This window comes from Balaenoptera ricei, chromosome X, assembly GCF_028023285.1.
Source record: "Balaenoptera ricei isolate mBalRic1 chromosome X, mBalRic1.hap2, whole genome shotgun sequence".
NCBI lineage: Eukaryota > Metazoa > Chordata > Mammalia > Artiodactyla > Balaenopteridae > Balaenoptera > Balaenoptera ricei.
This window is the reverse complement of record NC_082660.1, coordinates 62,872,570-62,887,976: the sequence shown is the minus strand read 5'-3', so window position 1 is coordinate 62,887,976 and position 15,407 is coordinate 62,872,570. Positions and strand designations below refer to the sequence as shown.

Below are 15,407 nucleotides of genomic sequence, written 5' to 3'. Positions count from 1 at the left end.
TATGTGGAATCTAAAAAATAAAACAAACCAATGTACATAACGAAGCAGAAACAGATTCACAGATACAGAGGACAAACTAGTGGTTGCCACTGGGGAGAGTGAAGCAGGGAGGAAGCAGGACAGGAGTATGGGATTAAGAGATACAAACTACTATGTATAAAATAGATAAGCAACAAGGATATATTGTACAGCACAGTGAAATATAGCCATTGTTTTGTAATAACTTTGAGTGTAAGCTATAAAAATATTGAATCACTATGTTGTATACCCAAAACTAATATAATATTGTAAATCAACTATACTTCAATTTAAAAAACATACTTTTAAATAATCAAATGGGTCGAAGAGAAATTCGCAAGGGAAATTAGAAATAGTTTGAATGGAAGTAAATGAAAACACAGCATACAAAAATTTGGAGGATACAGCTAAAGCAGTGTTTAGACAAAACTTTGTAGAAATAAATGCCTCTGTTAGAAAAAGAAAGATCTTAAATAAGCCTCCACCTTAGGGGAAAAATTAGCAAATTGAACCAACTCAAGCAGAATGAAAGGAATAATATAAGAGCAGAAGTCAATAAGATTTAAAACAGAAAATAATAGATAAAATTGATGAAACCGAAAGCTGTATTGTTGTTGTTGTTTGAAAAGACCAGTGCAGTTGAGAAAACTCTAGCCAGGCAGATCAAGACACCAATTAACAATATCAAGAATGATAGTGTAGACATCACTACAGATGCTAGAGACATTAAAAAAAAGATAACAAGGGAATATTCTGAACAAATTTATGCCCATTAATTTGAAGGGTTAGATGAGATTGACAAATTCCTTGAAAGTCAAACTACCAAAGCTCCCACAAAAAGAAATAGATAACCTGAATTGTCCTATACCCATTGAATTCATACTTTAAAATCCCCTAACAGAAAACCCCACTAGGGAATTCTACCAAATATTTAAAGATGTAATACCAATTCCATATAAACTCTTCCAGAAAGTAGAGGAGGACACACGTCCCAGCTCACTTTATAAGATCAGTATTACCTTGATACCAATACTAGACAAAAAATGAGCAAAGAAATCTATGGACCAGTATTCCTCATGAAAATAGATGCAGAAATCCTCAACAAAATATCATCAAATTTAATTTAGTAAAACATGAAAAGGATAATAGATTATAACCAAGTAAATTTTATCCTGGGTTCAGCATTGTAAACTCAATCATTTAATTCACCATATCAACAGATTAAGTGACAAGACTCAACATCCATTTATTATAGAAACTCTCAGCTAAACAGGAATAGTAGGGGAGTTCCTCAAGCTGATAAAGGCCATCCACAAAAATGAAACCTACAGCTAATGTCATTTTTAATGATGAAAGACTGAATGCTTTCCCTCTAAGGACATAAACAAGTCAAGGATGTCTACTCTCACCACTCCTGGTCATCATCATCCTGGTGGTCCTAGCCAATGCAATAAGGCAAGCAAAAGAGTGGGAAAAGACATATAGAGTGAAAAAGATCAAATAAAACTATCTGTATTTGCAGAGGACACATGATTCTCTATATAGAAAGTCCAAATAATCTACAAAAAAGTTATGTGAACTAATAAATGAGTTAAGCAAGTCACAGTATACAGGTCAATATTCAAAAGTTGATTATAGTTCTACATGCTATCACTGAAGTTCAATAACAAAAAATACCCATTAATAGTGATAGAAGTCAAAATAGTTGTTAACTCTGCAAAGGTGGTATTGACTAGAAAGGAGCACGAGTGTTGGAAGTGTTCTATATCATGATCTGGGTAGTGGTTATATGGGTTTGAACATATATAAAAATTCATCACCCTGTTTGTTTAAGATTAATGCACTTCACTCAGTTTATTGTATGTATGCTATACCTCCAAACTTTTGAAAACGTTCAGTCTAACAAGGGTGATTGGAAACCATCTCACATAGTATGGTAGATGCCACCTGATACAAGATTCTGCCCATGGCGATAACCAAGAAATATTGTTGACTGACTAAATGAAACAGTTTGGAAACTTTCCCTAACTTTGTTTAAAATAAAACCACAGTTGGTTTATATTGCACTGTATTTTCTGGTTAACTCAGTCGTTAAAGTAAGGCAGGTAAACGTATTTGAATAGATAGCAACAAGACTTTTCCAGGCTATTTCGGAATATCATGGTAATAATTTCAGGAAATGTAGACAACTCCAGTGAATGCATTTCAGTGTGTGAAAGTATTGGTGAGTTTATAGATTTTAAAATGTAAAAGATCTGTCTACAGGAGCTGGGATAACCTTCAAATTATAAGTAAAATTAATTTTCCTCAATAGGAAAATCTCTCCAGAAGAGAGATTAGAATAGAAGAGAATGTAATAACAGAGAATGTTGCATTTTTGCCTCTTTCTTAGGGGACTTCTCAGGTGATCCATGTGAGACATTGCTTCTGCTGTATGAGTTTGAAGTTAAAGCCAAAATGAATGACCCATTACTGGACAGCTTCCTGGAATCAGTGTGGGAACTGCCTCATTTAGGAAGTGGAACATTGGAAACAATCGCATGTAAGAGCTATATTTATGTTTTTGGAAGGCTGGTACCCATTTAAATCGTACTACTCTTTTCTTTCTTCTCTCTCTTCTCTCTTTCCTCCAGGTGGGAAGCAATGTATCCTCATAGCACTTTGTTTCCCCTTCTCTAATGGCATTCTTGAACTATTTTGTATTATAATCATTTGTGCATTTATCTTTTTCTTTATATGAGATTATAGGCTCTTTAGGGTCATGAGCAATAATTACTTGTATTTGTTGTACTTATAAACCCTAGCAAAGTGCATTGCCCATAATAGGTGCTCATATTTATTTTACGTGTAGAATCGAATAATATAACTACACAATAGAGGTAGCTCAAACTTCAGAAAGTTAGTTTTGCTCAGCTAGTTAGAAATAGACAATCAGCTGCTTCGCCAATCAAAAGTGATACACTCTTCGCCGTTTATGAAAGTGTACAGAGAAATATTGGTGATATTTTTAACACAGTTGCCAACCTCAAATTTGTCATTGGGCTATAAGTAGTATTTGGGGGCTCAGAGCCTCTATGGGGATATACTGCAAGAAATGGCCTCATTATGTTCCCTTTATATCTTTCACCCTCCTCAGGAACCTATGTGTGGCTAATAAAGGTATTAGGTAGCCCCAAGTGCACAAGAGTCACATTTGCCTTTCCTTGTCTTGCCAAGACAGAATTTCTAGGGACGTGGAGCTGGTGGCGTATACTTTATAGACATGTGAAGGTGACCACTGTTCCTTGTATAATGGAACTCCAATTCTAGAGGCCTGGTAGATGCGTCTAGAAGTTTTAGGGGTTTTATCTCTGATACTTACTCTTATGTCAAGTGTTTCCTGTTTTTAATAGTAGGCAGAAACAGTATATTTAGTATAAATCTGTTTTTGGTTAGTACCCTTTTACTTATCTGCTTTCTGTTTCCTTCTTAGTGTGCCCCTCCTTCACTTTGGTTCCTAAGATTATTGCTTCACCTGAATGACTATGCGCAGGCTCACAGAAACAGTAGGTTCTCTGTTGATGTTTGCTGAAGAAAAAATATAACCTGGTGATCCTACCATGTTACTCTGCCCAGAAAGTAGAAGCTATCTCTGAAAGCCATGGATTCATCGTTTTATAAAATTCATTTTTGGGTTTTTGTGTTTGTTTATTTGTTTTTGTCATCTGTCTCAGGTCAGCTTCATTAGAGAAAGTCAGTTGTAACGTGGGATGAAAACTGTGATAGATGAGATTATGGTATTCACAATCTTTTTGCTTCCCTTCCTGTAGCATTAGCAATGGAAATGCCTGCACACTATCCTTCTATCGCTGTAAAGGCCTTGAAAAAGGCTGTATTTCTCTACAAAAAGAAAGAATCCATTGATGTTTTGAGATACAGGTTAGTAAATATAATTCAACACTGAATCCTAGCTTTTGATAGCCAAAAGTGCTATAGTCAATGTCCCATAAGTCATCAATCATACTCAACTGACTCAAAAGATGATTGGGTCACTCCTGTAACTCCTGGACTAAAAAGCCCTCAGAACAGCTCCATATTTAGAGTTGTGTGATAGACCGAGGCAAGGTGAAGGAGTCTGGGTTTCCCAAAGGAGAAAAGAAGGAGAAAGTTGCTTTTTTGTGTGAGTCTGTGTATATAATAAAATTACTAATTAAGTGCCTTTCTTTCTTTCATTACTGAATATGCCAAATATACAGAAAAGTACAGAGATTAATATAACAAACACCAGTGTATCCACCACTCAAATTTAACAGATGTTAACATTTTGCTACATTTGCCTCATATATTTTTTTCTAAGCACCTTTCTTTAAGGACCAATAAGTGCTGTACATAATATAAAATAGTATTTATTGAAGATTTTATGTTCTCTACGCCTAGACATGGGGGAAAAATAGATATTGTGTGATTTTTCTCTGGAAAACTTCATTACAGTCTTCCTTTTCTGAGACATGAGAGAGCTCTCCTGGAATTACTCCCAGTTTAAATCCCAATTCCCTTCCCCATTTGAGGATGTAACGAGATGCTTTAAAGTATCTGTAGATTAAACCAGCTCATAAAATATAGTAAACAGATACAACTCCTTAGTTCAGGAAACTAAAAAAAAAAAAAAAAAAGTGAAAGACAACCGTAGGCATAATAAAAGGAAGGATTGGTCAGCCCCCTTTATATCTTCAAAAATCTGTCTTCTGAGCTTGGAGGCCAGATAAAATTGAAGGAAGAACAGAAGTGTTTTGAAGCTCTTAGTCTGGGATGAGATCCAGATTTTACTTATCTTAGCCATGAAGTCAATGATTTCTTTCCTTATGGGATGCGTTTTCTCTTTTTGATTTTCAGCAAATGTATGCACAACTTGATTAACCTCTTAGTGCCAGATGGGGTGGTGAATAAAGAGCTCTGTCCCCTGGAAGAAGTTTGGGGCTATTTTGAAGATGCTCTGAGCCTTATTAGACACACTGTAAGTCAAACAATGATATTAAACTTTTAAGCTAATTTTAAAGAATTAAATTATCTTATGTATTAGAAATTACATAGAATAATGCTTTCGATATGAGTTTTAATGTAAATAAATTTGTATTAAAATGTGGTTACACACTATAAAATTTCCCTGGGTTTGTGAAATGTAAATAGTTAAAAGTAGAAAATTTCTAATACAAGTATACTATGGATTAGGTCAAAGTAGCAGTACCATCTGGCATTTTTAATTACTTTGTATTTTCAAAACCTGGTAGAATTATTATTTCCCTGTGATGAGACTAACCCTTTGAAAAAGTTTATTATTATTCCTGCCACTTCTGAGACAGGTAATAGAGTAGAAGGAACAATGAAGACCTGTGTTTTAGTCCCTCCTCTGCTGCTTTTTTTTCTTTTCAGTGCAGGTTTATTCAGTAATTTTTAAATTAGCTTTATTAAGATGTAACTTATATACCGTAATATTCACCTATTATATCTATATAATTCAGTGATTTTTAGTAAATGTATGGTTATGCAGCTGTCACCATAATCCAGTTTTAGAATATTTTCATTACCCCCCAAATTTTCCCATTGCCCATTTGCAGTCAATCCCTGCTCCCATTTTCAGGCCCAGGGAACCACTGATCTGCTTTCTATCTCTATAGATTTTCTCATTCTAGACACATCATATAAATGGAATCATACTTGTGACCTCTTGTGTCTGGTTTCTTTCAGTTTAGCTTACTGTTTTTGAGGTTCACCCATGCTATAGCATGTATCACTATTTCATTCCTTTTTATTGCTGAATAAATAGAATATTTTTATAGTCTGTTGAATTAGTATGTCACATTTTGTTTATGCACTCACTAATTGATAAACATTTTATTTGTTTCCACTTTTTGGCTATTACAAATAATGCTGCTATGAACAGTTGTGTCTAAGTCTTTGTTTTCAAAGGTTTGTTTTCAGTTTTCTTGAGTACATGAATTAATGGGTCATATGGTAACACTCTATATTTAACTTTTTGAGGAACTGCGATCTGTTTTCCAAAGTTGCTGCACCTTTTACATTCCTACCAGCAGTGTATGAGGGTTCCAACTTCTCCACATCCTTATTAACACTCGTTATTGTCCATCTTTTTTATTATAGCCGTCCTAGTGGGTATGTAATGGTAGCTCATTGTGGTTTTGATTTGAATTTCCTTGATAGCTAACACTGTTGATCATTTTTTCATGTGCTTATTGACAATTTGTTTATCTTTTTTGGAAAGATATCTATTCAATTATTTTCCCATTTTTAAAATTGGATTCTCAGTAAATTATGTGTTCTTTATGTATTCTAGATACAAATCCTTTATCAAATATACTATTTGTAAATATTTTCTCCCAGTCTCTGGCTTGTCTTTTCATTTTCTTAATGGCAGCATTTAAAAAGCAAATATTCTGAATTTTGATGAAGACCAATATATTATTTTTTCTTTTATGGATCATGTTTTTAGTCATGATAAGAAGTCTTTGCCTATTCCAAATTTACAAAGTTTTTCTTCTATGTTTTCTTGTAGCTTTTATACTTTTATTTCTTACATATAGGTCTGTGATTCATTTTGAGTTAATTTTTGTTTATGGTGTATGAGGTAAGGGTCTAAATGGTTTCTCACTTGTTTGTTTTTGCATATGGATATTCCTCCTCTGCTGTTTGACTTCAGTTTTCTCATTTGTAAAATGGAAATAATACCCTTTCTGACTCCCACACTGAGGTTTTAAGGATCAATTAAAATAATAATATGTGTTGTGAACTTGAACAACTCATACACAGGTAAGGTAGGTAGTATTGTTATTATTAAGGGAGCTATAAAATATTAAGAAGGTCAAATGGCTTGCTTAAAGTCACACAAAAGTCATTATCTGAGTCCATGTTAATATCCAAGGCTCCTGACTTGCCCAACTGCTTCTTCATATACAAATGTCTGCAAATCACAACAGATGGTGGAACAATATAGCAGGGTGACAACCTGGTACAAACTAGCATCATCTTACAGAAACCCAGAATTCTGGAGCTATGTAATTATGGCCTGTGTAAATTTAAGTTTAAAAAAAAAACTTTAGCATTGAACATTTTGGAGATATGTACATCTTTTTTTTCCCCTCATCTTAATTTTCTTTGGGGAAGAAGAGAAAATTAAATTTCTAAGCCATGAGCCTCATCTGGACCTTCAGATGTGTTTGCCATAGTAACAAATACAAACTAAAATTAAATTGTACTATAAATTCAAATTGATCAATTTCCATAGTCGCTATATAAGGCCAAAACTGCTCTGAGCATTTTGTTTTTGCCACTTTTATTCTATCTAATGTATTACTGTTCCATCTCTCCGAATCTTGGGTTGCCTATTAGAGAGGTTAATATTTTTTTACTTTTTTGACCAGCCTCCCATCCATTATTGCTAATTCCCTGAAACATGATGGGATAGTTAGCTTTTCTATACAGACATTAATTTAATAACCCTCTTGGTTCTTTACATAGTATATGTTGCTTTTTACTGTTTGATTGAATGTGCTATGCATCCCTTTTGTTTTAAATACTTGGAAAAATATTTGCCCTTATTTGACTTTTCTGATGACCAGTCACTCATTCATTATTTATTAAGCAGATAACCTTTATCAAGTGCCTCCATACGGTGGCAAAATGGCTATTGCACAAATATAAAACCTCAAGCCCACACTATCATACTTTACATTTTACAAAGCATTCTTACATCCATTATTTCATTTGACAGCCTGCCCCCCAGTAATTCTGTGAAGTAGGCAATGCTGGTATTATCCTTGATATACAAATGAGGAAATTTTTAAGATTCAAAAAAGTCAAGTTACCAATTTGCCTAAGTTCATATGGCTAACGAATGAAAATCAGAACTAGAACCGTCTGACCTCAGTCCCAGGGCTCTTTCCACCAGAACACACGTCTTATTTACCTGCTCTTGCTAGAAATTTCAGTTCAAGGAAGAGGCTCAAGTGGGTATCTAGTACACTTTTTGCCTAGCCCTATATCCCAAAGATTTTCTCCTCTTTTTTTAAGTTTTATAGTTTTATATTTGACATTTAAGTTCATAATACATTTTAAGTTAATTTTTGTATGAGGTGTGAGATTTAGGTTGAGGTTCATTTTTGCTATGATATCTAGTTGCTCTAGCACCATTTGTTGACAAGGCTGTCTTTCCTCCGTTAAATTGCTTTTGTACTTTTGACAAAAAATCAGTTGGGCATATTTGTGTGAGTCTCTTACTGGGTTCTCTATTTTCTCTATGTGTCAATCCCTCTGCCAGTACCTGATTACTATAGCTACACAATGTCTTAAAAGCAAGTAGAGTGATTGTACCCACTTTATTGTTATTAGCTGTCTAGTTCCTTTGCCTTTCTATATTCATTTTAGAATAATCTTGTCTAAATCTACAAAAATTCCTCCTGGGATTTTGATAGGAATTGCATTAAACTGTATTTGTTTCCTAGAACTGTGATAACAAATTAGCACAAACTGGGTGACATATAACAAGAGAAATTTATTCTCTCACAGTTCTGGAGGCTAGAAGTCTGAAATCAAGGTGTCAGTAGGCCATACTCTTTCTGAAGGCTCTATGGGGAGGATCCTTCTTTGCTTCTTCCTGTCTTTTTGTGGTTGTTGGCAAACCTTGGCATTCCTTGGCTTATAGATTCATAACTCCAGTCTCTGTCACCACATGGCATTCTCCCTCTGTCTTTCTCTTTTTCTTATAAGTACACAGCCATTATTGGATTAAGGGTCCACTCTACTTCAGTATGATCTCATCTTAACTTAGTTACATCTGCAGTGACCCTATTTCCAAATACGGTCACATGATGAAGTACCAGGAAGGACATGAATTTTGGGGGAGGACTCCATCGAACCTAGTACACTGTATATCAAGAACTGACATCTTTAATTATATCTCAATTTAAAAAAAGAATTGACATCTTTATTATATCGAATCTTCCAGTCCATGAACAGGGTATGCCTCTTCATTTATTTAGATTTTTTATTTCTTTCATCAGCATTATGTAGTTTTCAGCATACAAATCCTGTACATGTATTGTTAGATTTATATGTAAGTGCTGTGGGTTTTTTTTTTTTTGAGTGATTGTAAGTGGTGTCCTGTGTTAATTTCTAGTATGAAGAAATGCAGTTGATATTTCTGTGTTTATTTTGTATCCCACAACCTTGCTGAACTCACTCATTTCAGGAATTTTCTTTGAAGATTCCTTAGGATTTCCTATGTAAACAACCATGTCATCTGCAAATAGGGACAGTTTTATTTCTTCCTTTCCAATCTATATGCCTTCTCTTTCCTTTTCTTGCCTTACTGCGCAGACTAGAACTTTCAGCACCATGTTAGTTAAGAGTAATGAGAGTGGATATTCTTGCCTTGTTCACTCTCTTAGGGGGAAAACATTCAGTCTTTCACCATTAAGTATAATGTTAGCCGTAGGATTTTTGTAGAAGCTCTTTATCAAGTTGAGGAAGTTCCCACTATTCCTTTTTTCTGAGAGTTTCATGAATGAGTATTGAATTTTGTCACATGCTTTTCCTGCATCAATTGATATGATCATGTGATTTTTCTTCTTTAACCTGTTAATATGGGGGATTACATTGATTGATTTCAAATACTGAACCAGCCTTGCATCGTTAGAATAAATCCCACATGGTCATAGTGTATAATTCTTTTTTTTTTTCTTAACATTTTTATTGGAGTATAATTGCTTTACAATGGTGTGTTAGTTGCTGCTTTATAACAAAGTGAATCAGTTATACATATACATATGTTCCCATATCTCTTCTCTCTTGCGTCTCCCTCCCTCCCATAATTCTTTTTATATATTGCTGAACTCTGTTTGCTAGCATATTGTTAAAGATTTTTTATCTATATTCATGTGGGATATTGGTCAGTAGTTTTTTTTCTGCACAGTCTTTGGTTTTGGTATCAGGGTAATACTAGATTCATAAAATGAATTGCAGCGTGTTTCCTCATATTTTTGGAAAAGATTGTGTAGAATTTATGTCAGTTCTTTTCTAAATGTTTGGTAGAATTCTGCAGTGTAACTGGGCCTGGAGATTTTTTTCAAGAGTTTAAAACTACATATTCTATTTCCTTAATAGTTATAGACTGTTCACATTATCTATTTTATATTGGGTGATTTGTGGTAATTTGTGTTTTTCAGTGAAGTGACCCGTTTCATCTAAGTTGTCAAAATTTTTTTATATATAAATTAGTATGACCAAGGCTGACAACATCAGCATTTTATTTTATTTTTTAAAATTTATTTTACTTATTTATTTTTGTCTGCATTGGGTCTTTATTGCTTCATGCGGGCTTTCTCTAGTTGCAGCAAGTAGGGGCTACTCTTCGTTGCAGTGCACGGGCTTCTTACTGTGGTGACTTCTCTTGTTGCAGAGCGTGGGCTCTAGGCACATGGGCTTCAGTAGTTGTGGCATGCAGGCTCTATAGAAGGCAGGCTCAGTAGTTGTGGTGCACGGGCTTAGTTGCTCCGTGGCATGTGGCATCTTCCTGGACCAGAGCTTGAACCCATGCCCCCTGCATTGGCAAGTGGATTCTTAACCACTGCACCACCAGGGAAGTCCCCTAAGTTGTCAAATTTATGTGTATAGAGTTATTTGTATTATTATTCCCTTATTATTCTTTTGATGTGTGCAGGGTCTGTAGTGATATCTACTGTTTTATTCCTGATATTGATAATCTACATCTTCCCTTTTTTTCTCTCTGTCATTCTTGCCAAGAGTTAGTAAATTGTATCTACCTTTTCAAAGAACCATCTCCTCCATTGATTTTCTCTATTGCCTTTGTGTTTTCAGTGTTGTTGATTTCTGCTCTTTATTATTTACTTCTTTCTGCTTGCTTTGCATTTAGTTTGCTCTTCTTTTCTAGGTTCTTGAGATGGGAACTTAAATTATTGAGACCTTTCCTCTTTTCTAATGTATGCATTTAGTGCTGTAAATTTCCCTCACTGAGCTGCTTTAGCTGTAGCCCACAAATTTTGCTATATTGTATTTTCATTTTCATTTACTTCAATGTATTTTTTTAATTTCCTTTGAGACTTCCTCTTTGACCCATAGATTACTTCGAAGTGTATTGTTTAGTTTCTAAGTGTTTAGAGATTTTCCTATTATCTTTCTGTTATTGAATTCTAGTTTTATTCCATTGTGGTCAGAGAACACAACTTGTATAATGTCAGTTATTTAAACTTTTTGAGATTTATTTTATGGCCCAGGATATGATCTTAGTAAATGTTCCATGGGCACTTGAAAAGAATGTGTATTCTGCTGTTGTTGGGAGGAGTAGTCTATAAATGTTGATTAGATCTCACTGGTTCATGGTGTTGCCAAGTTCTTGTATACTTTTCCTTATTTTCTGACTAATTGTTCTATTATTTGTTGAGCAGGCATATTGAAATCTTCAACTATAACTGTGGAGTTATCTAGCCCTTCTCAATCCTATTGGTTTTTGCTTCATATTTTGTAACTCTGTTATTGGATGCATACACATTTATGATTGCTATGTCTTCTTTGTGGATTTCACCTTTTATCATTGTATAATGTTCCTCTATGTCTCAAGTAATTTTCTTTGCTCTGAAATCTACAATAACTACTATAATATTGCCACTCTTGCTATCCTTTGATTACTGTTTATATAATATACCTATTTCCATCCTTTTACTTTCAACCTGCCTATAATGTTATATTTGAAGGAACTTTCTTGTAGCCAGCATATAGGCAACACATTTTTTAATCCACTTTGCCAATCTCTCTTTTTTAATGTTCTCTCTTTTTTAATTATATTAAAAGTTTCAGGTGTACAACATTATAATTCAACATTGGTATACGGTACAAAGTGATCACCCCAAAAACTCTAGTTACCATCTGTCACCACATAATTGGCTCCCTTTACCACTTTTGCCCAATCCCCAGCATTCTTCCCCTCTGGTAAACACCAATCTAGTCTCTGTATCTATGAGTTTGTTTTCAATTTGTTTTGTTTTTCATTTGTTTTGTTTTTGTTTTTTAGATTCTACATATGAGTGAAATCATAGCCTATTTATCTTTTTTCTTCAGACTCATTTAGCATAATGCCCTCAATCCATGTTGTCACAAATGGCAAGATTTATTCATTTTTATGACTGAGTAGCATTCCATTGTGTGTGTGTGTGTGTACACACACACACACATACACATATATGCCACATCTTTATCCATTTATCCATCCATGGACACTTAGATTTCCCCATATCTCAGCTATTATAAATAATGCTGCAGTGAACATAGGGGTGCATATATCTTTTTGAATTAGTGTTTCATATTCTTTGGATAAATACCCAAAAAAAGTGGAATAGTTGGATAATATGGTAGTCCTAGTCTAAATTTTTAAAAGAATCTCCATAATGTTTTCCATAGTGGCTGTACCAATTTACATTCCAAACAGCAGTGCACAAGGGTCTTCCTTTCTCCACGTGCTCGTCAACACTTATTTGTCTTTTTGAAAATAACCATTCTGACAGGTGTGAGGTGGTACCTCATTGTGATTTTGATTTTCATTTCTCTAATAATTAATGATGTTGAGCATCACTTCATGTATGTGCCTCTTGGACATCTCTATGTATTCTTTGGAAAAATGTCTACTCAGGTCCTCTGCCCATCTTTTTTTTTTAATACATTTATTTATTTATTTATTTATGGCTGCATTGGGTCTTCGTTGCTGCGGGCTTTTGTCTAGTTGCAGTGAGCGGGGGCTACTCTTCATCGCAGTGCATGGGCTTCTCATTGTGGTGGCTTCTCTTGTTGCGGAGCACGGGCTCTAGGCACACAGGCTTCAGTAGTTGTGGCACGCAGGCTCACTAGTTGTGGCTCACAGGCTCTAGAGCACAGGCTCAGTAGTTGTGGTGCATGGGCTCCGCGGCTTGTGGGATCTTCCCAGACCAGGGCTTGAACCTGTGTCCCCTGCATTGGCAGGCGGATTCTTAACCACTGTGCCACCAGGGAAGTCCCTGTTTTCTTATTATTAATTACTGCCTTTTTTTCAGCTTAGAGAATCCCTTTAACATTTCCTGTAAGGCCTTCTTAGTGGTATGAACTCCTAAAGGAGTTAAAGATTTTGCTTATCTGGAAGACTCTTAATCACTCCTTCAATTCTGAGTGATAACCTTGCTGGGTAGAGAATTCATGGTTGGAAGTTTTTTCCTTTCAGCACTTTGAATATGTCATGCCACTCTCTTCTAACCTGTAAGTTTTCTGCTGAAATATCTGCTGATAGTCTTATGTGGTTTCCCTTGTATGTAATAAGTTGTTTTTCTCTTGCTGCTTTTAAGGTTCTCTCTTTATCCTTAACTTTTACCATCTTAAGTATAATATATCTTGGTGTGTTTTTCTTTGGGTTCATCTTATTTGGAACTCTCTGGGTTTCCTGGACCTGGATGTCTGTTTCCTTCCCCAGATGGAGGGTGTTTTCAGCCATTATTTCTTCAAATAATTTTTCCAGCCCTTCTTCTCTCTCTTCTCCTTCTGGGACCCCTTTGATGTTCATATTAATACTCTTGATGTTGTCCAAGAGGTCCCTTAAAATATCTTCACTTTTTTTAAATTCTTTTTTCATTTTGCTGCTCTGAGTGATTTCTATTGCTTTATCTTCCAGCTCACTAATTTGTTCTTCTACTTCATCCAGTCAGCTGTTAAACCCCTCAAGTGTATTTTTTAGCTCAGTTATTACTTCTGTTTGGTTCTTTCTTATATTTTCTCTTCCAGTATCCTCCCAAGTTTGGTGAGCATCTTTGTGACCATTACTTTGAACACTTTATAAGGCAGGTTGTTTATGTCCATTTCATTAAGGTCTTTTTTCTGGGGATTTGTTCTTAGGTTTGGAACATACTCTTCTGTCTCTTCATTTTGTCTGACTCTGTGTTTGTCTATATATATTAGGCAAAACAGCTACCTCCCCTGGTCTTGAAGGAGGGTTCTAGTGTAGCAGATGATCCATGGGGCCTGGAAACACATTCTCCCCTGGACATCAGAGCCAGACACTCAAGAGGTGTCCCTTGTGGGGCCATAGCTGCTAATGGGGAGAGTGAGGCAAGGTGTATGTGCTCACCCCCTTGGTTGTAGCATAGCTGTTTCATGGAAGGTTGGGGATGAGGCACATGCCTGGCCTGGTTGCAGAACAATTGCATGGCATGGGGGTGGACTCAGGGTGCTCTCGTGGCCCAGTTGTGGTGAGATTGCTGCACAGGTGGACAGTACACAGGGTACCTGCCTGGTCTGATTGCATCACAACTGCTGCACTTAGGCAGGTGGGGGGGTAGTGCTCTCACCTAGCCCAGGTGTGATGAAGCTGTTGTGTGAAGTGGGTGGGTGCTCAGGGTGCTCACCCAGTCAGGCTGTTTTGCAGGCTGTGCAGAGCATGCCCAATGGTGTAATCAGGCTAGAGGGAGGGCACCAAAAATGACACCTGCCAGCTCTGTCACCAGCAAGTTAGGATATGACTGCAAAATGTTGTCAGCCACGAAAAGACAACCCTCAGAATGGGAGAAAATATTTGCAAATGAATCAACGGACAAAGGATTAATCTCCAAAATATATAAACAGCTCATGCAGCTTGATATTAAAAAAACAAACAACCCAATCCAAAAATGGGCAGAAGACCTAAATAGACATTTCTCCAAGGAAGACATACAGATGGCCAAGAAGCACATGAAAAGCTGCTCAGCATCACAAATTATTAGAGAAATGCAAATCAAAACTACAGTGAGGTTTCACCTCACACCAGTTAGAATGGGCATCATCAGAAAATCTACAAACAACAAATGCTGGAGAGGGTGTGGAGAAAAGGGAAACCTCTTGCACTGTTGGTGGGAATGTAAACTGATACAGCCACTATGGAGAACAGTCTGGAGGTTCCTTAAAAAACTAAAAATAGAATTACCATATGATCCAGCAATCCCACTACTGGGCATATACCCAGAGAAAACCACAATTCAAAAAGACACATGCACCCCAATGTTCATTGCAGCACTATTTACAATAGCCAGGTCATGGAAGCAACCTAAATGCCCATCAACAGACGAATGGATAAAGAAGATGTGGTACATATATACAATGGAATATTACTCAACCATAAAAAGGAACGAAATTGGGTCATTTGTTGAGACGTGGATGGATCTAGAGACTGTCATACAGAGTGAAGTAAGTCAGAAAGAGGAAAACAAATATCGTATGTTAACGCATATATGTGGAACCTAGAAAAATGGTACAGATGAACCGGTTTTCAGGGCAGAAATTGAGACACAGATGTAGAGAACAAACGTATGGACACCAAAGGGGGAAAGCCG

The 15,407-nt window shown here is 35.9% G+C and overlaps 1 protein-coding gene across 1 annotated transcript in view; it reads left to right on the top strand.

Annotated features, from left to right (window-relative positions):
• The window catches only part of TEX11 (testis expressed 11), a 362,907-nt gene that overhangs the window by 338,493 nt on the left and 9,007 nt on the right, over window positions 1-15,407 (top strand). Inside the window, exons 26-28 of the mRNA XM_059910602.1 lie at window positions 2,411-2,560; window positions 3,828-3,936; window positions 4,891-5,011. Of these exons, the coding sequence (XP_059766585.1) occupies window positions 2,411-2,560; window positions 3,828-3,936; window positions 4,891-5,011 (380 nt within the window). The remainder of the gene's footprint in view (window positions 1-2,410; window positions 2,561-3,827; window positions 3,937-4,890; window positions 5,012-15,407) is intronic.